Below are 25,400 nucleotides of genomic sequence, written 5' to 3'. Positions count from 1 at the left end.
GACCTATTTGATGATGTGAGAGAGGATATATATATATGAAGTACATAAACTTGAAAATTGAAATTATGGGAAAAATACAGCAGAGAATTTATCGGTTAGGTTTCTTGAGGCGTAGTATAGGTTTAAAAAAAAACCAACAAAACAACCTGGGGCACCTGGGTGTCTTAGTTGGTTGAGTGTCCGACCCTTGATTTTGGCTCAAGTCATGATCTCAGGGTCGTGAGATCAAGCATCAGGTTTTGCGCTCAGGAAGGAGTCTGCTTGGGATTCTCCCTCTCCCTCTGCCGCTCCCTCTCCCCCCCCACTCATTCTCTCTCTCTCTCTCTCTCCCTCTTTCAAATAAATAAATAAATAAATTCCAAATAAATACCAAACAACAACAACCCACACCAAATACCAATGTCCAATTAAACTCGTTTTAATAATTACAAGATTATTTTGTGTACCATGTGTAAGAAGTTTATTTGAGGTACATTCTAGCTTCTGTGCCGCCATTGTTGATCTGTCAGTGTTTAGACCCAAATTCAGCATCAGTATTGGCATTTGATTGCTAGCATGGGCTTGCTATTGTGGAGGCTGCATAGGACAGGAGGCCCAAAGCCACATTTTAAATGCAAGGTCCAGAAATTTCATCCAACAGTAGTGTCCGAGGGAAAGTACATGCAGCTGGCCCTCATTTCTTTCCATTTCCTTGCTTTAAAAAACATCAGAGCATGACTTTAGTACTACTACCTCGTTTAATAAAGGTAAAACCTCAGAACAAAGCCTGAAACAGTACATTTTATGGAGCCAGCTAGGAAAGAGATAAGAATTGGCTTAGAACTGTTGAAGAAACTTTTTCAAACACAGGTGGTACTTTAGGAATTTACTAGGCAAATATGTGGCCAAAATGGCCTTTTCTATACTAATAAGCACAATGTCAGCCATGAGTATAAATCAAACATAGGACTCCAGCAGTATTTTAGTGGCCCCAAGTGAAGAATTTGGTACTTCTCAGGAAATGGGGAACACTACCTGTTCCCTAAAGTAAATATGATCTCTTCGTATTAAATCATACTCAATGTATAGCTCCTTTAAAGTAAATTATAGGGAAAATGATTTGGCACAGAAAGGGGAAGTTAATAAGCATCTTTAAAAATTTTTGTGTATTGTGGATCTAGAATAGAACATAATTGCTTTAAAGTTAGATAGCATCTTTGAAGAACATCAAGGCCAAACTGTCTTTTTACAAACTGGAGCCTAAAGCAAGTACATGACTAGTATAGGATCACCCCACTTAGTCAGGACATTGAAATCCAAGAATTCTTGCTCCCGGTTTGATTTTCTTTCCAGCATATTAAGCTGCCCTTTGATCTGACGTGTTTGAAAATCCATTTGAAAATTTCCTTTTCAGAATATATCTGTTTAGGAAATTGGAGGTCCAGTGAGTATGTCTGTTTGCACTCTGACAATTCATATGTATCGCTTTTATGCAATTATGAACTTCATTCAATTAACATTTATTATACCAGATGCTAGGTCCAGGGAGTCTGCTTCTCCCTCTGACCCTCCCCCCTCTCATGTGCTGTCTCTCTCTCTTACTCTCTCAAATAAATAAATAAAATCTTAAAAAAAAAAAAAAAAAGACCCTAAGAGATGCTGTTTGATATAAACTCTGGATAATATAAAATCCCTATTTTCCAAGAATGTAGTAATTGTTACAAGCTGGATTGAGATGCCGGTATCTACTGAAACTTATTTCAGGTTAGAAGAGCCTTCATGTTGGTGATAGGTATTGGAGGGTTCATTTAGCTATGTCCTACTTTTGTGTATTTCTGAAATTTTCTATAGTAGAAACTTAAGGAGAAAAGAAGCCTTCAGATTTCTTTCTTCCTTGCATCATTCATTCAATAAATATTTGCATACCTGCTATGTCTTTTTGAGTAACTGCTGTTTTAGGCTGTGCTGTGCTGTCTAATGCAGTAGCTGCTAGCCACATGTAGCTATTTAAATTTAAATTAATTAAAATAGATTAAAGTTACAAATTCAGTTCCTCGGTCATTCTGGCCACATCTCAAGTGCTACGTGGCCACATGTACTAGTGGCTACGCCCCTGGACAGCGCAAATATAGGACTTCTCATCATAGAAAGTTCTCTTGGAGCTCTGTTAGGGGCTGCAACAAAGCAAAGTTCTGTCGTTGTGAGCATCCATTCTAGCTTAGAGCTAGGGGAAGTGTATTGTGACTGTACAATAGGAAATTCTAAAACCGGGTATGGGTGAAGGGAATACTAGGGTAGGGAGCGGATGGTTACTGTTTTTATGTAGGGGGTTCAGGGAGTAAGGCTGTATTTGAGCAGAGACCTGAAGGCAATAAATACCAGCCACGCAGGTATCTGAAGGATACCTGCAGGGATCCTTCCTGCAGGGAAGGATCCAGGGAATGGCAAGTGCAGAGGCTCTGAGGCATAGTGGAGGCTAGCATGTTCTAGGAAATTGAAGGAGGCCAGTGTCATTGGGGTGGCTTAGGCAAGAAAGAGTGATAGGAGAAGAGGAAAGAGAGGTAATGGAGGGCCAGGTGCTGTAGGACTTTGTAAGCTACTATAACACTTTGGCTTTGATTGTGACTGAGATGGGAAACCACCAAAGGGTTTTGAACAGAGGAGTTCCATGATTGGTCTAATATTTCAAAAGAATCTCTCTGCTGGTTCATGTTGAGAATAAACTGTAGGAGGTAAGGTGGCAAACAGGATACTAGCTAAGAGAGTCTAGTGATAATCAGGTAAGAGATGGTGGTAGCTGGGACTAGGGTGGTTTTGTAGAGTGCTAAGTGGTTGGATTCTGAGTTTATGTTCAAGGTGAACTGACAGGATTTGCTGTTGGATTTCATGTGGGGCGTGGAAAGAGAGGAGTCCAGGATGACTTTAAGGTTTTTGGCCTGAGCAATTGGAAGGACAAAATTGCCATTTACTGAGATGGGGAAAAACAATGAGAGAAGCTAATTTGGAGGAGAAATCTGGAACTTAGTTTTGATTTTATTAAGCTTTTTTTCCCCCCTCCATGGACCTGTTTTAGCTTTAATGATTTTGATCAATTATATTAAGTTTAGGTTACCTCCAAAACATTCATATGGAGTTGTTGAAGAGGTAGTTATAGCTATAATTCTGGAGTTCATGGAAAAGTCTGGGCTTGACTACATTTGAGAGCCATCAGCATATAGATTGTATTTAATACCATGAGACTGAGCAAGATTACCTAGAGAATGAAGCAAGAGAAAAAAAGAATTGATTCAAACCCCAAGTCCTGGGACATTCAGACATTTAGAAATTGGGCAGATGAAGGGCAACCAGCAAAGGTGATTGAGAAAGAGCAACTGGTAAGTTAAGAGAGTGAGGGAAGAGTGATTTCCCAGGTTCTATATAAAAGTGTTTCAAGAAGGAGGAAATATAGTATCATCCTGATACCAAAACCAGACAAAAGCAACACAGGAAAGAAAATTACAGACCAATATCTCTTATGAATATAGATGCAAGGGTCCACAGAGTCCTAGCAGACTTAATCTAACAACACATAAAAAAGATTATGTACCATAACCAAGTGGGATTTAGCCCAGGAACACAAGGTTGATTTAACATCAAAAATCAATTAATATAATACACCATATCAACAGAATAAGGACAAAAACCACATGATCACTTCAACAGATGCAGAAAAAAACATTTAGCCCTTTCATGATAAAAACACAGCTAACAAAAACAAAAATAAAAAACACCACCACCACACATAGCAAACTGGGGATAGAAGGGAACTTTTTTACTTGATAAAGAACATCTGTGAAAACCCACTTTTACCTACTCAATGCTGAAAGACTGAATGCTTTCCTCTAAGATTAGGAATGCGACAAGTATGTCTGCTCCTGCCACTAACACTCAACATTGTACTGGAGGTCCTAGACAGAACAGCTAGGCAAGAAAAAGAAATAAAGGCATCAAATTGGAGCGGAAGAAGTAAAACTATCTCTTATGTGCAGATGGCATGATCCTATATATATATCATATATATAGAAAATCCCAAAGAGGGCGCCTGGGTGGCTCATATGATTAAGCATCTGCCTTTGGCTCAGGTCATGATCCCAGGGTCCTGGGATCAAGTCCCACATCGGGCTTCCTGCTCAGCGGGGAGCCTGCTTCTCCCTCTGCCTCTGATTCTCTCTCTCTCATGAATAAATAAATAAAATCTTTTTTTTAAGATTTTATTTATTTATTTGACAGATAGAGACACAGCGAGAGAGGGAACACAAGCAGGGGAAGTGGGAGAGGGAGAAGCAGGCTTCCCGCGGAGCAGGGAGCCCGACTCGGGGCTTGATCCCAGGACCCTGAGATCACGACCTGAGCGGAAGGCAGACACTTAACCAACTGAGCCACCCAGGCACCCTTAAATAAATAAAATCTTAAAAAAAAAAAAAAGAAAATCTCAAAGAAGCCACCAAAGAACTATCAGCTAATAAACAAATTCAGCAAAATGTTAGGATACAAGATGTACACACAAAAAATCAGTTGTGTTTCTATACACCAGCTGTGAACAGACTATTCCATTTATAATAGTATCCAAAAGAATAAAATACCTGGTAATAAATTTAACCAGGGAGGTGAAAGATTTGTACACTGAAAACGGTAAACGCTGTTGAAAGAAATTTTAAAAGACCTGAATAAATGGAAAGTCATCACATGTTCATAGAGTAGAGGAGTTAATATTAAGGTGGCAGTACTCCCCAAACTGATCTTCAGATTCAATACAATCTCTATCAAAATCCCAACTGCCTCTTTGCAGAAAGTGTTAAACTGATCCTGAAATTCATATGGAAATGCAGGGGACCCAGAAGAGCCAAAACCATCTTGAAAAAGAACAATTGGAAGACTCATACTTCCTAATTTCAAAACTTACTACAAACCTACAATAATCAAGATATTGTAGCACTGGCATAGAGTTAGGTATATAGATCAATGGAATACAATCAAGAATACAGAAATAAACCTTTACATTTATGGTCAGTTGGCATTCAGCAAGGGTGCCAAGACAATGCAATGGGAAGTGAACTGTCTTTTCAACAAATAGTGCTGGGACAAATGGATATCCACATGCCAAAGAATGAAGTCGGTGCCTTCCCTCACACCTACCCAAAAAATAATTGAAAATGGATCACATACCTAAATGTAAAAGCTAAAACTATAAAACTTTTAGAAGAACGCATAGGAGTAAATCTTCATGAACTTTGGTTAGGAAATGGGTTCTTAGCACTTCAAAAGCACAAGTGACAAAAGAAAAAAATAGATAAATTCGTCTTCATTGAAATAAAAAACTTTGGTGCTGCAAAACAGGAAAGTGAAAAGACCCACAAATATTTGTGGGAGAAAATACTTGCAAATCATATATCTGGTAAGAGACTGGTATCTAGAATATATAAAGCACTCTTACAGTGTAATAATAAAAGATAAATAACCCAGTAAAAAATGGCAGGGGCACCTGGGCGGCTCAGTTGGTTAAGTGTTGTCAGACTCTTGATTTCAGCTCACATCATGATCTTGGGGTTGTGAGAACGAGCCCCGTGTCAGGCTCCACGCTCACTGGGGTGTCTGCTTGTGATTCTCTCTCTCCTCTCCCTCTGTCTCCCTGCTCTCTCTTTCTCTCAAAAATAAATAATTTTTTTTTAAATGGCAAAGGATCTGAATAAACATTTCTCTAAAGAAGTTTTTTTTTTCAAGATTTTATTTGAGAGAGAGAGAGAGAGAGAGAGTGAGCATGGTGGGGAGGGGCAGAGAGAGCGGGAGAAGCAGACTCCCTACTGAACAGGGAGCCCAATGCGGGGCTCTATCCCAGGACGCTGAGATCATGACCTGAGCCAAAGGCAGACGCTTAACTGACTGAGCCACCCAGGCACCCCTCCAAAGAAGATATTTAAATGACCAGTAAAAAGATGCTCAACATCATTAGTCTTTAGGGAAATACATATCAAAAGCACAATGAATGCCACCTTACACGACTAAGATGGCTATAATCAAAAAGATGATAAAACAGGTATTGACAGGGGCGCCTGGGTGGCTCAGTCGTTAGGCGTCTGCCTTCGGCTCGGGTCATGATCCCAGGGTCCTGGGATCGAGCCCCGCATCGGGCTCCCTGCTGAGCAGGGAGCCTGCTTCTCCCTCTCCCACTCCCCCTGCTTGTGTTCCCTCTCTCGCTGTGTCTCTCTCTGTCAAATAAATAAAATCTTTAAAAAAAAAAAAACAGGTATTGACAAGGATATGGAAAATATTGCTGGTGGGAATATAAATTGGTGCAGCCTCTGTGGAAAACAGTTTGGCAGTTCCTCAAAACATTAAACTTAGAGTTCCCATATGACCTGGTAATTTCACTTTTAAGTGTATATCCAAGAGAAATGAAAGCATATGCCCACACTAAGACTCGTACGTAAATATTCACAGCATTATTCATAATAGCCACAAAGAAAACAGTCCGAATGTCCCTTAACTGATGAATGGATAAACAAAATGTGGTGTATCCATGCAATAGAGTATTACTCAGCTATAAAAAGGAATGAAGTACTGATAATTGCTACAACATGAATAAGCCTTGAAAACATTATGCTAAGTGAAAGATCCAGTCACAGAAGACTACATATTTTATGATTCCATATATATGAGATATCCAGAATAGACACATCTGTATAGAGAGAAAGTGGAATAATGGTTGCCTAGGGTTGGGGGTCATAGGAGGGAAATGGGAAGTGACAAGTAATGGGTAATGGGTTTCTTTTGGGAGTGATGAATATATTCTAAAATTGATTGTGATGATGGTTGCACAACTCTGTGAATATACAAAACCATTGAATCATACAGTTTAAATTGGTGAATTGTACCGGTTTGTGAATTATATCTGAATGAAACTTTTTTTAAAAAGAAAAGTGTGACCTATGTCAGTTGCTGCAGATCAAGTGAGATACAGACTGAGAATTGACCATTGGTGTCAGCAAGTGGGAGTCATGGTGACCTTGACAAGAACTGTTTTGGTAGAATGATGGAATGGGTTCAAGAAAGAATGAAAGAAAAATCGGAGATACTGCATATAGACAGCTGTCCAGGGGGGTTGCTGTAACGAGAATAGAGAAATAGAGCAGCTGGAGCGGGGAGGGGAGGTTTGGGAGAGATTTTTTTGTTTTGTTTTGTTTTAAGATAGGAGATGTACTTTGTATGCTGATGGAAATGGCTCAGTGAGGGAAAGTGGATGTTTCAGAAGAGAGGCGAGAAAAGAGGTATAGCAGAGTCCCCAGACAGAGTGGGAGAATGAGTGGAGCGTAAACCTGCTGGGGAATTGTCAGGTAGCACTGAAGTCAATCCACGTGAGGTCAGTGCTAATGACTTACAATGGGGGACACCAGTTCCCATGGTCTTGTCTTTTTCTCCAGCCCTGCATGGATGCAGGTACTGAGATTTAACATGGTTGGGGGTTTTGCCAAAGGAGTACAGGTACATAATCCCTTTACTGCATTTCTGATTAAAAAGTTCTGAAAACTCACAGTTTTTTGTTTTGTTTTGGTAAGTGGCAAACTTTTGTGGTGGCAACATCTGATCTGGAAGGTCACGAAGCTATTATAAACCTATAAGGCTTTATTTATCCCACCTAGTGGGGAAGATTCATATATTTTGCTGCAGCAATATTCATGTGTTTGACTTTAGGGTGCTGTCCCAGACTCTGCTGGGGCATTTGTGTTTTATACTCTGTCTTACCTCCTAAAATCCTCAAAATTCTGAATTCCAAGACCCATCAGTCCCCAAAGGATCATGAATCTGTTTGACAAAGGGATATCACATCATGCAAGGGAGTTGAGAGTGTATGCCAGGAGTGATTATCCTGATGGACTGTGGAGTCACTTCCACCTGAGGAAGGAGGGGAATGAGCACATGAGGAGAAGAGGCAGGATGCTGCAACGGTGCCAGGATCAATGGGTTATTGACCCTGGTGGGGCCGAAGAATTATTGGAGTCTAAATGCTAGAAGGAGAATGTTGCAAAGTCAGGGAGAGGTTTGTTTCAGCTGGGCCTTTCATCCCTAAAGGACATCATTACAGAGCACAGGTTAGTACTACCCTTCCAGTTTTTTCCTTGTGCATCCTTTTAGTAAAATTTTCTCTAGTTCTGAATGACTTCCTCCTTAGTCTTCCAATACAAAAGATACATTGTTTGATGCCATTAAAAAAAACTTTGTCCGGGAATGCCCAGAAACAGTGACTGAGCTAGGGTCCCAAAGGATATATAACCCTTCTTCCCACCTTTATTAAAGATAGAAGAAGAAAAAAAAAAGATACACACCAAGATAACCATCTGGTGTTCAAGGGGCAGAATACTGGAAATGAGGACTGTTGGAAATTCTGAACAAAAGAACTCTCTGTACATTGTTAGTTTGGTATGGATTAGGACGAATAGCTAAATCTGTCACTTGATTCTTGTAAAATTGTTTTTATTTGTAAGAAAAAGAAAGGAAAAGCAAACTGTCAAAAAAAAGTTCTTTAGCATTCTAATTGCTTAATTCTTAACCCTGTCTGCACATATCAGGGGCTAATACTGATAATGATTTACTTACACTCCCAGTTAATAATTAGACATCGGGAGACATTATATATCATGCCTAATGGAATATATGGGATCTGGTGAGAAAGTTTTCTGTTTTGACTAATAAATTTTAATCCAAATGGCTAAGCCTAGTGAAATATTATGGCCTTTGAAATATTTTAGAACTTGTGCTGAGAAAACAGTGTTACTTTATTCAGTGAATGAATTTATCATCCCTTCCAAATCGTAGGCCTTACTTGGCTCTCACTCTGGAGTGGAGGCATGATGCAGCACTGAATCAGAAAGTGGAAAAACTAATCAAATCCTTAAAGACCAAGGGCAGCGAGGCAGAGTCAGGCTGACTTTCAATGGTAGCCTCTAGCTATACGTTTTCTTATTTTAGTAACCAAAGGTGGATTATTTGTAACATCAGTATTAAGATGCTTCTTGGATTTTATTCACACATCCTGATTTCTCTCCATTCTTCTCTATACTACTCTTCCTGTAATTTTGTACTTTCCATTGCAGAAGGTAGATGCTGTTCATCCCTGATCACCAGATCTAGAAGAATGCTTGCTACGTAACTGTTATTTTAGAAATGGTATTGAATAACTGCTTTGTGCACGGCAGCATGCAGAGTTCTGGGGGAGGTGAGCATTTGAGTCAGACTATACCCTGCCTTTGGGAAGCTTACAGCCAGGCACAGGAGATGACAGAAATATAAACAACCAGCTTCCTTGGTGAGGGGGTATGAAAGAATTCAGAAGGGAGAGAAATAACAGTTTGGGGGAGTTCGAGAAGGCTGCAGGGAGGAGGAGATGGCATTGGATCCGGACCTTCAAAGAAGGATAGACAGCACATTAATAGTGTGAGACTGGGCAGGGTGAGGCTACTAGGTGGAGGCGATCTTGTGATCAGAGGATAGTGGCCAGAATTGCAGGTCATGGAAAGGGAATAGCAGTTAGTTGTTCAAATGGAATAAATGATAAAGGAGAGGGTCACTTTTGCTCTAATTTATCATGGTCCAGTTTGGAAAAGTCCTATAACCAAGAGCATACTTCTCAAGTATTGACTTACCATTTCTGTGAATTTCCTATGCTTTTACATTTTCTTCATTCTGCTTTTCCTTCATTTTATATCTAATCTACTGTCAAAAATCAGTAGAAAGGAAAACTGAATAATTGTACTTGTTCATTGTTAGCATCTGTGGTGGTGGTGATTTAGCTATGGAAGGTGTTGAATTTTTTTGCCCAAATGGGGTTTGGGGGTTATTATTGTTATCTGATGTTGACAATATCTCTGTTTATTGAATACTTAAATTTTGCTTAAGTGCATTACTTTTATCATCATCTAAAATACCAAATCAACTTTTATGAGATAAAATTATTACTTCCTTATGGTTGAGGAAACTGAATCTCTGGAGAGGTCAAATAACTTCTCCCAGATTACACAGCTAGTAAGGGGCATAGCTGGGATTCAGAACCCAGATCTGTCAGACTCCAAAGCCATGGTGTTATACTGATTCATGGGCAGATATTTACATTTATACTGAATTATGCAGCACACATATTCACATAATGAAAGCTCGTATCTAGAATCATTACATTTTAGAAAATGGGAGATGAAAATCTGAGATTTGGAATTTGAAAAAGGTATTTTGTAAATAAAAGATGTTTAAATAAAAAACACTATATTGAAATTAATTCAGATTTTTATAATAAAGATGTCAAGACACCTTTTTTTGCAATAAAAGGACCATCTCAAAGAGACTGCAGAAAGGGCACCTGGGTGGCTCAGATGGTTAAGCATCTGCCTTCGGCTCAGGTCATGATCCCAGGGTCCTGGGATCGAGTCCTGCATTGGGCTCCCTGCTCCTTGGGAGCATGCTTCTCCCTCTGCTTCTCTCTCTCTCTCCCTCTGTCTCTCATGAATAAATAAATAAACTCTTAAAAAAAATAAATAAAGTCCTAGCTTTTAAAAAAAAAAGAGAGAGACTGCAGAAAGAGGGTATGGATGGATTAGAGGAAGCACAAAAGATCTGTTCCCTCTCTCCTGAGAAGAACCAGCTTTTTCCTTTGAGAAATGAGATCCAAGAGGGAGGACAGATCTACATCATTTTAACATTAAAAGAATGAGAAGTGATTGAAGATCTTTTAATTCATTTGGATTAATTTTTCATTTTTGTTTTTAAGATTTATTTATTGGGGCGCCTGGGTGGCTCAGTCGTTAAGCGTCTGCCTTCAGCTCAGGTCATGATCCCAGGGTCCTGGGATTGAGCCCCGCATTGGACTCCCTGCTCTGCAGGAAGCCTGCTTCTCCCTCTCCCACTCCCCCTGCTTGTGTTCCTGCTCTTGCTGTGTCTCTATCTGTAAAACAAATAAATAAAATATTTTTTAAAAATAAATAAAGATTTATTTATTTTAGTGGGGAGTGTGAGAGGGGGAGGGGCAGAGGGACTGGGAGGGGGAGAGAGAATCCCAAGCAGACTCGCCATTGAGTGCAGAGCCTGACGCTCTGAATTTTAGAACTTGTGCTGAGAAAACAGTGTTACTTTATTCAGTGAATGAATTTATCATCCCTTCCAAATCGTAGGCCTTACTTGGCTCTCACTCTGGAGTGGAGGCATGATGCAGCACTGAATCAGAAAGTGGAAAAACTAATCAAATCCTTAAAGACCAGCGAGGCAGAGTCAGGCTGCAGGGCTCAATCCCATGATCCTGAGATCATGACTGGAGCCAAAAATCAAGAGTCAGACACTCATAAAGAAGATGTGGTGTACACACACACACACACACACACACACACACACACACACACACGCACATACATACAGTGGAATATTACTCAGCCATCAAAAATGAAATCTTGCCATTTGCAACACCGTGGATGGAACTAGAGGGTATTATGCTAAGCAAAATAAGTCCATCAGAGAAAGACAGTTATCATATGGTCTCACTGATATGTAGAATTTAAGAAACAAAACAGAGGATCATAGAGGAAGAGAGGAAAAAATAAGACAAAACCAGAGAGGGAGATAAACCATAAGAGATTCTTAATCATAGGAAACAAACTGAGGGTTGCTGGAGGGGCGGGGGGGTGGGGTGGGGTAACTGGGTGATGGACATTAAGGAGGACACATGATGTAATGAGCACTGGGTGTCACATAATTCTGATGAATCACGGACCTCTACCTTTAAAACCAATAATACATTATATGATAATTAATTGAATTTAAATTTAAAAATGAAAAAAAGTCAGACACTCAACCAGCTGAGCCACCCAGGCACCCTGTTTTTGTTTTTTTAATTCAAGTACTCTTGGGATGGTTTTAAAAAAGGGTAATTCTTTTTTTTAAGATTTTATTTATTTATTAGAGAATGCGCATGTGCACACAAGCGCGGGGAGTGGGGGCAGAAGGAAAAGAAGGCTTCCCGCGGAGCAGGGAGCCCAACACAGGGCTCGATCCCAGGACCCTGGAATCATGACCTGAGTTGAAGGCAGACGCTTAACTGACTGAAGCACCCAGGTGCCCCGAAAAGGGTAATTCTTGAGATGATGGAAGGAAATGGATCAATTCATATTTGCAATGCTGAGGTGCGTGTGTAGGGTGCAGTTAAGAAAGATTTCCCTAAAGAAGAGATGATTAAACCGAGATTAACAAATGAGTAGAGAAGGATGTGGGGTGCAAGCAGGTAAATGGTTAGGGAAGCATGCCCCCAGCAATGCCTGTGCACAAGGATTCTGTGATGGGAGTAGGCCTGGGAGCATTTCAGGTGCAGAAAGAAGACTGTTGAGACTGGAGCACGGAGATGGAAGGTTAGCCCGGAGAGGGTAGATAAGGGGCCAGACAGACTGTCGAGCCTTGGGGCTGCAATAAGAATTCTATCCTCTGGTGTATCTGCATTTTAAAAATATTACTCTGACCAGGGCGCCTGGGAGGCTCAGTCAGCTAAGCATCTGACTCTTAATTTCAACTCAGTTTCTGATCTCAGAATCGTGAGATCGAGCTCCACGCTGGGCGTAGAGCCTACTTAAGATTCTCACTCTCTCCCTCTGCCCCACCCCCCAACTCTTGTGCATGTGCTCTCTCTCTCAAAAAATAAAAATAAAAATATTCCTCTGACTATAATTAGGAGAGCAAAATGGAGGAGGGGCAAGAGTAAATATATGGAAATCATACTAACTCAGGTGAGACCATGTCTGTTTTATTTTTCAATATTTTCCCAGCGTACTCAATACATATTTATGGAATGAACGAAGATGATATTAGCCTATAGTAGGATATGGGCCGTGGAGATAGATAAAAGCAGACAGATTCTTGAATGAGTGGATCACATACACAGGACTTGGAGACAGATTAGATATTGAATATAAAGGAAAAGGAATTCCAGGGATAACTCTTAAGTCACTGAAGTCTTGAGAACAGAATGAAACTCTTAGAGCATATGGAGTGAGAAGAAAAGGCAGCTTAGAACTGAGTCTTGAGGAATGTTAGCATGTAATTTTGGGCAGAGGAGACGGCTGAATGTGGAATAAAACCAGGGAGATGCCTCGAAGATGCCAAGAAAGTGAGAATGTCTAGTGTCACTTGCTGCTTCAAGAAGTCTAGTAGGATGAGTCATGACACATGTCCATTAGACATGGAGATCTAGAGACCTTGGCTTGAGTTGTTTCAGTAGAACAATGGAGGCAAAAATTTTAGGGTTACAGAGTTGGTTGAGGAGTGAATAGGCAATGTGGAAAGAAAACAGAGAAAAAATAGTTACCTATGGGGAGTGGGTTACTTTATGGCAATTTTGTACTATAGGCATTTATAGTAACTCCTTCCCAGCTATTTGAAATTATAGTATATGTAGATTTATTTTTTTACATACTTTAAATATAGTATATAAAAATTGAAAGTGATTCCTTTGGGGGTTAATTTGAAAGACTGGGAAGCTGAGAAGAAAAAAATGTGGTAAAGCAGGAGGCAGAGCAGAAACATATTTTCACAAGGATTTCTTTCTTTTTTTTATAAGTTTTTAAAGGTTTTATTTATTTGACAGAGAGAGACAGTGAGAACAGGAACACAGGCAGGGGGAGTGGGAGAGGGAGAAGCAGGCTTCCCGTGGAGCAGGGAGCCTGATGCGGGGCTCAATCCCAGAACCCTGGGATCATGACCTGAGCTGAAGGCAGACGCTTAATGACTGAGCCACCCAGGCGCCCCTCTGTTTTTTTTTTTTAAGATTTTATTTATTTGAGAGAGAGACACACAGTGAGAGAGGGAACACAAGCAGGGGGAGTGGGAGAGGGAGAAGCAGGCTTCCTGCAGAGCAGGGAGTCCGGTGCAGGGCTCGATCCCAGGACTCTGGGATCATGACCTGAGCCGAAGGCAGATGCTTAACGACTGAACCACCCAGGCGCCCCTTCACCAGGATTTCTTGTGGGAGCTAGAGAGGAAGCTGAAGGAAGAGTAAACCCAAGCCTTGTGAGTCTGCTTTTCGTATCTCAGTGACAGAGGGACTGAAACACATGTAAGAAAAGTTGACTGAACTTGTTTCCCATGCGGTCTATGTTTTGGGGAGGGAGTTTGAAAAATTCTGACTCAGCTAGACTAATAAGTAAGTTAAATAGAGGGTTGCCCCAAGCTTTTTTCCATCTCAAGCATCTGTGGCTATGAACCATGGAAGACTGAAAGGTTAGGAATCAATAACTATAGGTCACAAATTCAGAAAGCCAGGGAATATGTGGCCATAAAACCAAATGCTTTAAAAACTACTTGGTTTTTTTGGCAAGAGTGCCAAAACAGTTCAATGGGAAAAAGAATAGTCTTTCAGCAAATGGTGCAATTGGATATCCACATGCAAAAGAATGAAGTTGGATCACTATTTCACAGCATACACAAAAGTTAACTTAAAGTGGATCATAATACAAAAGTGAATGTTATAAAACTCTTAGAAGAGAATACAGAAGTAAATATTCATGGCCGTGGATCATGAATGATTTCTTAGATACGACCCCAAAAGCACAAATGACAAAAGGAAAAATTGGACTATGTCAAAATTCAAAACTCTTCTACTGCAAATGATACCATCAAGAGGGTGAAAAGACAACACACAGAATGGGCATTGATAAGGGACTGGTATCTAGAATATATAAAGAACTCTTACAGCTCAATAATAAAAAGACAACCTAATTAAAGAATGGCCAAGGCATCTGAATAGGCATTTCTCCAAAGATATACAAATGATCAGTAAGCACAAGAGGATGCTCAGCCTCATTAGCCATCAGGGAAATGCAAATCAGAACCACAATGAAATAATATTTTATACCCAGTAGGATGGCTATAATCAAAAAGTCAGATAATAACAAGTGCTGACGAGGATGTAGAAAAATCAGACCTGTCCAACACTGCTTGTGGGAATGTAAAGTGGTGCACCTGCTTTGGAAAACAGGCTGGCAGTTCCTCAAGATGTCAAACATAAAGTTACTATGTGACCTAGCAATTCCACTCATAGATATTTACCCGAGAGAAATGAAAGCACACGTCTGCACAAAAACTTGGTCATGAATATCCATACCAGCATTATTCATAATAACCATGAGGTGGAAATAACTCAGATATCCCTCAATTAATGAATAGGTGAAATATGGTGTATCTATACAATGGAATATCATTCAGCTGTAAAAAAGAAGGAAGTACTGATATATGCTATAACATGGATAAACCTTAGAACACATGTTAAGTGAAATAAGCTAGTCATAAAAGACCATAAATTGTATGATTGCATTTATATGAAATGTCAGGAATGGGCATATCATAAAGACAGAAAGATTAATGATTGCTTAGGGCTATGGGAGTATGTGGGTGGGGCTTACTGGGGATGGTAGCTAATAGGTTTGGGGTTTCTTTTAGGTGGGATGAAAATGTTCTAAGATTGGGGCACCTGGGTGGTTCAGTCGTTAAGCATCTGCCTTCGGCTCAGGTCATGATCCCAGGGTCCTGGGATCGAGCCCCACATTGGGCTCCCTGCTCAGCGGGGAGCCTGCTTCTCCCGCTCCCTCTGCCCCTGCTTGTGCTCCCTCTCTCTCTCTGTTTCTCTCTCTGTCAAATAAACAAATAAAATCTTTAAAAAAAAAAAAGATTCTCTCTTTTCCTCCCCTGCTCACTCTCACACTCTCTCTCCAAAAAAAAAAGAAAGAAAATGTTCTAAGATTAAATGTGGTGGTGATTGCACAACTCTGTGAATTAACCAGAATACACTGAATTATATACATTTTGCATGGGTGAATTATATAGTAAGTGAATTATATCTCAATAAAGTTGTTAACAATTGCTTGGCATTATCAGCAAATCAAAATAAGTGTTCTTGGTATTATTTCTAGTGTGTTGCCATGTTTTGTTTTCGGGAGCAGAAAAATATTCATAAGGGCTTTAATCAATATAACCTTGATCCTCCTTTTTCCCCTGCGGGAATTACAAAATTTCTCACTGTGAATTTGCAGACTGGCAAGATGTTTCAGAATACCTGTAGTGGTCCAACCCCCCCCCCCCCCCGCCACCAATCTACAGGGGATATGATCCAAAACTCCCAGTGGATCACTGAAGCCATGGATAGTACCAAACCCAAAATACACATTTTTCCTGCACATACATACTATGATAAAGTTTAATTTATGAATTAGGCTCAATAAGAGAATAATAACAATAGCTAATAATGAAATAGAACAATTATAACAATATACTGTAATAAAAATGTGAATGTGGTCTCTATCTTATTGTGCTGTACTCCCCCTTGTGATGATGTGAGATGATAAAATGCCTGGGTGGCTCAGTCATTAAGCATCTGCCTTCGGCTCAGGTCATGATCCCAGGGTCCTGGGATCGAGCCCCACGTCCGGCTACCTGCTCTGCAGGAAGCCTGCTTCTCCCTCTCCCACTCGCCCTGCTTGTGTTCCCTCTCTCGCTGTGTCTGTCTCTGTCAAATAAATAAATAAAATTAAAAAAAAAAAGATGCCTATGTGATGAGATGCAAATGATACCATCAAAAGGGTGAAAAGACAACACACAGAATGGGCATTATGGGACTGGTATCTAGAATATATAAAGAATTCTTACAGCTCAATAATAAAAAGACAACCTAATTAAAGAATGGCCAAGGCATCTGAATAGGCATTTCTCCAAAGAAGATATACAAATGATCAGTAAGCACAAGAGGATGCTCAGCCTCATTAGCCATCAGGGAAATGCAAATCAGAACCACAATGAAATAATATTTTATACCCAGTAGTGAGGGGAATGACGCAGGCATGTGACATAGCGTCAGGTTTCTGTTGGTCTTCTGATGATCCGTCAGAAGGAGGGTCATCTGCTTCCGCACCGTGGTTGGCAGCGGGTAACTAAAACCAGGGATAAGGTGGGGACTACTGTATACTCTGGACATTGCCAAATAAATCCTGACAAATTCTTCTTGGGTCATGAATTATCTAAGAAATGGTAAAATATTATGTTGCTGAGAAGTTTTGGAGGGCAAAAACTTCCAATACTTTATTTAGGTTTCAAGTAGTATGTTTATACTACTGTTGTATCAATTTCAGTCATTTATCAAATCATCTCTTGACTTCCCTTAACGGCAGTGAGGTGCTAGCCCTTCTGTACTTTCTGCCTCCACACTTCTGTTCTCCGTTCTCCTGGTGTACTTATTGTCACAGTTTTGTGAAAAGTCAGTGTTTACAATATTATGACTAAGTAAATGTACTATGATTATATTTCCTTACATGCTTGTTTTTTCCTAGAGCGAATAATGCCTGTTTTCAAAAGATATGCTTAGTGTTCTATGTACCTCCTGCTATTTCCCCCCCCCCCCACACCGAATGCCTTGAATACATAAACTAACTTAATCATTTCCCCGCTCCCTCTGCCTTTTTCCCTGGAGACCTTATTTCTAGGGCCTTCTTGACTCGGTTCCTTTTTGGAACAGTTGCTCTCTGGGCCTCTGCCATCAGTAGTCTTGGGACCTGCCTTTGCTGCTTACCTGAGTTAGACTTGTTTTCTGACATCTCACGTCTTTCTCCTTCTTGCTGTATGCGCTCATTTTACTGAGGCACATCTTCCTGTGAAGGAGCATGTGGAAAGTAAACCGTTGAGTCTCTTTACACATGTGAAGATGTCTCCATGTAACTCTCATACTTGGTTAATCCTTTGTGTGTGGAATTTGAGGTCGAAAGTCCTTTTCCTCAGAATTTTGAAGGCATTGCCCTGCGGTCCTCCGCTACTTGTTACTGCTATTGAAATGTCTAGTCCCACTTAGTTTTCATTTCTGAGTATGCAGGGTGACTATATAATTTCTTGCCAAAACTGGGACATTTGAGGTACTAGCCTGAAAGAATACTAGGACAACAGGCATAAACCAGGACTCTCTGGGGTAAACGGGGACATACGGTCACCCTCTTTATGTGTGACCTATTTTTTCTGTAAGTATTTAGGATCTTCTCTGTACTTCCAGTGTTCCACATTTCATGCTGATGTGTCTTGGGAAAGGTCTTTTTTCATTCATTGTACTAGATTTTTGTAGGCTCATTCCTGTCCTTCGATTTGGGAGATTTTCATTACTGTTACTCTAATTATGTCCTCCTAGCCTTTCTTAGTCGGATGTTTGACATTCTGGATTGTCCTCTCTATTTTTTTCTTCTCTTACAAATAAGCAAGGGCATGTTATCTTTTTGCCTTTTTGTTTTATAGCTGAAGGATTTTTGTACATTTATTTTCCAGTTCTGTTGAAATTTAATTTTTTTTCTGTTTTGTGTTTAATTTTTTGTTTTACTCTTTTCTCACATCCTCCTGTTCTTATGGGAGTATATCTTCTTTTCACTTCTCTAAGGGTATCCATTCCTCTTTCTTTCTTTTCTTAGGTTTCTTTTGTTTTCCTCATTGCTTTCTGGGGTCCCCTCTTCTATCTGCTTTGGTCTGTCTGAGCCTTTCCTCAGATGCCAGTGATCCTTAACTCTCTTCATATTTAGTAGTAAAACATTTGGAGTATCTCTGAAACCTGAGCAGAGCTTTTTGGCTCCTTTAACTATAATCGCGCTGTGAACTAAGGTCTTGTTTGGAATACTCTTCAAATGGCAGAACTTGGAGATATTTTCCGGGGAGTGGAGCGATCAACCATGCAGTTTCTCCAAGAGAGACGCCTCTGCTCTCCTGCCTGGGAGATTTTGTGTCAGGCTGCTGGCATTCTGCGTGTAGGGTAAGGGAAGGAGGCAGAAGTTCCCAAAGATCGGCATGGCGCCTTTCCCTTCTACCTCATCCCAGCCTTCTGTGCCTCCTAGCCCTCTGTCTGGAGCTTCTGGGGCTCAGTTTTTCCAGAGAAGAAAACTTTTGCTCCTGGTGAGAGGGGGTGGGGGAGGGGGATGGTCCCCGGCGGGAGAGTGGAGAGGCCCAGTGGCGCTGGCCCTCCCGCCTCTCCCTCTTCGGTGGTAGCCGCCACTGCCGGCGCCACTCCTCACAGGGACTCTGCGGGCCTCATTAGGTCCCCCCTTACCTTTATTCCCTCCGGGCACTTGGGTGATAACCGCCTCTTGCTCTTGCATCTCCTGACTGTCTTTGAAAAATTTATGAAAATCTGCTCTCATTAACTCTCCCTTGCTCTTCTTTCTCGTGGGTTAATACATTTGTTTTATTCCTCTCCTGTCTTTTAGAGGGGTTGGGAAGGGAGAAGAGATAAACTAATGTGTTCAATCTGCCATTTTTAACTGATTCTGGCATGCATTTTTCTAGACAAAGTATTATACATGCTGATTAGATGCTGAACAGTACCATCAGGGCTATTCCTTATGAATGTTGTTATGGGTTAGGTAGGTTTTTGTGGGCTGACCTGGAGACCGAACATCTGTGATTTTCCCCTAGAACTAGAGAAACAATCAAGCTTTTGTGACCTGACCCTGGAATTAAAACAGACTAGAACAAAAATATGAATGCGTGTCTCCATTTTCCGAGTCACAAAGAAAATTACAAATACTGTGTCATTATTGTCGAAAAATGAAAAGCTCCAATAACTGTAACAGAAACCTGTATTCTAATGGAAAAGTTTATTTATAAAGTTAAGCTATAAAAATTGAACTGAGAAGCAAAATTAAATTCTTCAGTATTCCTAAAGCTTAATTTTTTAGTAACTTTTTTGAAAGCAGTTTTTCTAATTAAATTAAAACCCAGTGATTGTGTTAGCTGTGGGAAATAGCAATAGCTACAGGAATAGTTTGTTTACTTGTATTTTCTGGCTACTTTCTTATTCCTACCTTACATACAACAGGATCTGCAACACTGGACTGAATAAAGTAGACTTGGCCAGATTGACCAGTAAAACCATCTTCTTTGTCACGAATGACTAAGAGTATCTGTGCAGGGCACTTGGGTAGTGAAAATGCAGCCAAGGGGCTCTTGGGTGGCTCAGTTGTTGGGCATCTGCCTTCAGCTCAGGTCATGATCCCAGGGTCCTGGGATCGAGCCCCGCATCGGGCTCCCTGCTGGGCAGGGAGCCTGCTTCTCCCTCTCCAGCTCCCCCTGCTTGTGTTCCCTCTCTCGCTGTCTCTCTGTCAAATAAATAAATAAAATCTTAAAAAAAAAAAAAAAAAAGATAATGCAGCCCAGAATATGGAAAGTACAGAGTGCTTGAAAGTAAATGCTGCACCAACTAGGTGTTTGAATCGCGGGACCACTGCAAACCTAACAGTCGTACAGTGGTCGTGAGGCTCCAGTTTCCAGCCTTCGGGAAGGGCATATGGGCCTTTCTTGCAGAGGATCACCCCTGTTGTGCTGGGGCAGCCTTCCGTGAGCACTTGCTCCCAGTGGCCTTGACAGCCCCAGTCTCAAGGGATCAGAGACGATTAGGAAAACCAGGAACTGTTGTTCCAGTTTCTTCTGTGGCTAGAACAAGGTAAGGGCAATGAGATGCAGCCACTCCATTGTTTCCCGTCCCTTTTTGTATTTTCTTTCCCTTCTTTTTCTTCTCTTTCTCCTGTTTTTCTTCTCCACCTCTCCCCCTTCCACCCCTACTCCCCGCCATGCTTCTGACAGAACATTGACTGGGAACCAGGAGCCCATTTTGGCTCAGCCTTCAGGGCAGCTGTTTACAGAGGAGCAGGGCTACACGGGTTTACTGTGTCGTATGTCTGTGTAACACTGGGTTTGGATCTTGTATTTAGCTGCCAGAAGTGACTGTGATGAAGTAGCAGAGATAAACTGATAGATTGGCTGCCAGAAAGATGTTGGGAATCAATCAGATAAACAGGGCAGAGAAATAGCTGGCTGTTTTCTAGTGATAATAAACCAGTGGCCTCTGGTCCCCGCATTTTTAAACGTAATTGCTGTAGTAATAATGTCCAAAATAAGCAAATGAAAAAACATCATAGGAGGGTTTTTAATTGCGATTGAGATATCCTTTTCCCTTTTGCAATAAAGATTCATCTTATATGGAAATGAACATTTCTGTAAATTTGTTTTACTTCTTCCAGTGCCTACTTACATAAACAAATGAAAATTAGAGAGTGAACTACTTTCATTGGAATTTATTCTTCCTTCTTGATCCTCCCACAGACTTCAGCTGTTTAATTTGGTGAAATGCAGCAATACAGATTGCTACCATGCCTCACCTACAGAATCATTCCTTTTTTTTGTGAAGAAACAAGTTTTAAAGTCAAACCTGTATTATTGACAGATGATGAGCAGGATTATTTTAGTGTCTCCCCTTAGAGTTCTCTCAGAAGACTTTTGGGATTTTAATCTCTATTGCTATTTCCCTGCACATAGCACTTGTATGAGAGAGATGTATCCAGTTTTATTATCATAATTGAAAACTCTCTTCCTTTAATGTTTAACCTTTCTTTATTTTTAAGCAGGCTCCACACCCAACGTGGGGCTCAAACTCATGACCCTGAGATCAAGAGTCACATGCTGTACCGACTGAGCCAGCCAGGCACCCCTACCTAATGTTTAACTTTTAAACATTACTCCTCTTCCCCAAGGACTTTAAGATCCAATGCAAATACTTAAGTCTGTGTGAAAGGTATAGATTTACACTCTGGTCGTATGCAGTGGCCTGCCCAGGACTAAGAGGAGATGAGAGTAATTTAGAGTGCCCGTGGGGTTTGTTGTATGGGAAGAGAGACTGGTTCTCTCTGTTGTATTTGCAGTACACACATATGATTTCTGTCAGGATCCCTTTTAAAACTGTCGTGGCTGTGAATGTGTTGGTGTCATACGTGGTTAAATCTCTTCATAGTAAGCATGGTGGAGTACAAGCCATGGAAAGCAAGAGAATGAAGTTCACACTTTTAATTATATGTAATAAAGGCTTTTGCGTGAGGAAGACCTTCCTGACTATTGGAGGTTATAGGTCAGAAGTTAACCATGTACCATTATCCTATTGGTGAGAAGCTGATGCATTTTCCTTTTTGCCATACAGCCTTTCCCACCTGACCTTTTAAAGATTCTCCAATGGTATCAATGAGGTGGACAAAACTAATCATAAAAACAGTGAAGGGAATGTTGCACACTCATTGATCCATTTGAAATGAACTGCAGTACAATAAGTCTTCCAAATGGACTTCTGTTCTCAGCTATTGCTATATAGCCACCTTTTTAAAGATATATAAATATGAAAGGGTTAATGGGAATTCAGTCATGCTCTTGCCACCGGGGTTGTCCCTTATTGATTGTAGTTTTAGAGCTGTCACTATGCCATTCAGAATTCCTCCTGTGCCCTTTTAAAGTCACTTGGTCCTGGGAGATGATAAATAAATCAGTTGCTTTTCTTTTTCCCATAGCTCCTTCGAGAACTCATAGAACGGAAGACCAGCTCCTTGGATCCCAATGATCAGGTGGCCATGGGAAGGTAATTTAGGCTTTCTCTTCATGCAAGCAGCCTATATAATAATTTCTCCCTTTGAGTCCCCTTAATTCTGCTTCAAAGGCAGTGATTGGCCCCGTAATTATAAAAGTTAAGCAACATAAAAAAAAAAAAGTTAAGCAAGACAGTAAGAGCTAGAAAGACAAGGTGATGGAAATCCTATTTACCCTACACCTTGCCTTATGTGCAGTTGAATAAGAGATTATAAAACACTTCTATGTCTTTGTTTTAGGGTTTGTTTTTCAAAGTCCTTCTTATGCTCTTTGCTCTCTGATTTGGGCTATGATTGAATCTGTATCAGTCCCTGACCACTGGATAAAAAGCAACCACCCAAATGTGTCTCTCAGCTGTCCGAATGTGGCATGGTGCACAACAGGTTCCTTGCTTATAGTTGAATCTGCTTTGTTTGAGTCTGCCCTAATTTAGACCTTCACCCCTTCAGTAAAAGCCTCGGCACAATTAGAAATGGAACGTGGCAGCATTACGCAGATGTCAGGGTAGAATGTAAAGTAGTGGAGGAAGGCTCTTGTGTGTATGCTTCCTCCTGTGGTTGGAAAATAAAAAGGGCATTTAGAGTGCTACCTAATGAATAGTGTACATGTAAATAGCCATGAGCCATACTTTGCAAAAGCATGAAAGGAAACAAAAGCTGAAAGTGCCAGAATGGGATTGCGGGCAAAGCAGCATTCTGAGAACGCAGTGAAAAATTGGTGCTGATGAAATAATTTTATTTGAGTAAAACATTATTTGGGTTTTAGGATAGGATATTGTTGATACTTTGTGTATCTCTGGAATGCAGTGGAGAGCTGTTCACTATAAATTTAATGTGATACAGCAAATTGCATTTAAGTGGTGATTATATTGTACATTTATCTGGTTTTACAATAAAATAGATTATGGTAATTAAGATTATATTAAGATTACAGTAATTGGATTTCCCTAGATTATTTTTTTTCTGATGTTGAGTTTTTGTTGTCTAAGTCAGGTAAGATGACTAGTTGCTGCTGTTTCTCCTTTTTTTCACATTTGTTCATATGAGGAATTTATGAAGATTTTTCTTAGCTAGTATCCATTATTTGAAAAATTAATTCCTTTTCATCTAAAATGACTGCAGAATATGTGAATCTTGTTTGGATCCTGATTCAAACAAACTAACTGTAAAAGTGAGATGATCTGGGAAATTCGAAGACTGACTCAGTATTTGGTGGTAAAGAATTACTGGTAACCTTTTTGTAGGTGTGACAATCGTATTGAGACTATATTGGGAAAGAACCCTTACCTCTCAGCAGCACATTCTTAAATACTACAGATGAAGTGAAAATGAAATAAAATGGCCGCAAAACTAGTTTGTCAATAGTGGATAATTATAAAAAATTAGCAAACATTGGAAAGTGCCAGAAAAAGCACTTGGGTATTAACAAAGGGAAAATTGAAGAATTCCTGTATTCAAACCGAACTGCAGTTGCGATATTAACAATAGAACATCCTGCACAGCTAAAACATTGAAAGCAAACCCAAACAGCTCTACTCCGTTTGCTGGGTTTTACTGTGGACTTCGAGATTTAGTGCCTGTCACAGCAACTCTAGATACTAAGGAGCATTGTTAACCAAATTCGCTGTAGAATTTCCCAGCTGCCATTTGTTTTTTTTTTACCATTGCACAAATCCTTTTCAATTGATTAGTCGCTTTGGCCCCAGACTATCTTGAGGAACTTGATGTGGGTTGATTTCTTTCTGCAGGGTTGTTAGTGAGAAAAATTCCAATTTGTCAATAGGTATAACTATTTCTGTTAGTGATGATGCATAACATTGCTTGTGAATTTCCCAGGCAGTGGCTTGCGATCCAGAAGTTACGAAGCAAAATCCACAAGAAAGTAGATAGGAAAGCCAGCAAAGGGAGGAAACTCCGGTGAGTTACTTTTTAGAAAAGATTTTAACATGTTACAGCTCTTATATTTTGGCTGTTATGTCAATTCTCTATTTCTTCTGATGATTCTGTTTTTAAGGATCAGAAAAATAATAATAATATCTGTGGCTTTTGGGGGACTCAGTTTTTCTTATTCTAAAATGGAAATACTACAGTTTCAGTTCCTTTTTGTTCTGCTGTTGTAAGGGGATGGGTTAAATAACACCTGCATTTTCCTGAAAGAGAAATAAGAAGAAAATAAGGTGGTTTAAATTGTCTTAGTTTTTCTTTTTCTGGTTTTTTTTTCCTAGAGCGAGAGAAGGTGGGAGTGGGGAGTGAGAGGGAGAGAGAGAGAATCCTAAGCAGGCTACACGCCCAGCCTGGAGCCCGACACGGGGCTTGATCTCACGACCCTGAGACCACCTGAGCTGAAATCAAGAGTCGGATGCTCAACTGACTGAGCTACCCAGGAACGCTGAAATTGTCTTAGTTTTAAAAAGCAATTTCTACAGAACAATATAACAATTTTACTTTGGATGCTTATTTAGAATAGGATTATATTGGTCCATTTTCACGAGGCCATACATGTACATGCTATGCTAAGAAGATATAAATGAAGGATTCCAGAGAATGTTAACAATGTGCTTAAATGAGATGAGAAATACAATTTTTTTTTATTTTTTTTAAAGATCTTATTTATTTAATTGACAGAGAGAGAGAGAGAGAGAGAGAGAGACAGCGAGAGAGGGAACACAAGCAGGGGGAGTGGGAGAGGGAGAAGCAGGCTTCCTGCCGAGCAGGGAGCCCGATGCGGGGCTCGATCCCAGGACCCTGGGATCATGACCTGAGCCGAAGGCAGTCGCTTAACCAACTGAGCCACCCAGGCGCCCCTAAGATTTTATTTTTAAGCAATCTCTTCACCCAACATGAGGCTCAGACTTACAACCCCGAGATCAAGAGTCGCATACTCCACCGACTGAGCCTGCGAGGCGCCCAGAGAAATATAATTTTTATGAGAAAACAGATTTCTGA

General features: G+C 40.4%; 1 protein-coding gene across 1 annotated transcript in view; it reads left to right on the top strand.

Moving 5' to 3' along the window:
* The window catches only part of AATF (apoptosis antagonizing transcription factor), a 100,089-nt gene that overhangs the window by 44,304 nt on the left and 30,385 nt on the right, over positions 1–25,400 (top strand). The window contains exons 9-10 of the mRNA XM_035724678.1: positions 22,380–22,447; positions 24,291–24,371. Coding sequence (XP_035580571.1) covers positions 22,380–22,447; positions 24,291–24,371 — 149 coding nt within the window. The remainder of the gene's footprint in view (positions 1–22,379; positions 22,448–24,290; positions 24,372–25,400) is intronic.

This window comes from Zalophus californianus, chromosome 16 (assembly GCF_009762305.2).
Source record: "Zalophus californianus isolate mZalCal1 chromosome 16, mZalCal1.pri.v2, whole genome shotgun sequence".
Taxonomy (NCBI): domain Eukaryota; kingdom Metazoa; phylum Chordata; class Mammalia; order Carnivora; family Otariidae; genus Zalophus; species Zalophus californianus.
This window is presented reverse-complemented; position numbering and strand designations above follow the sequence as displayed.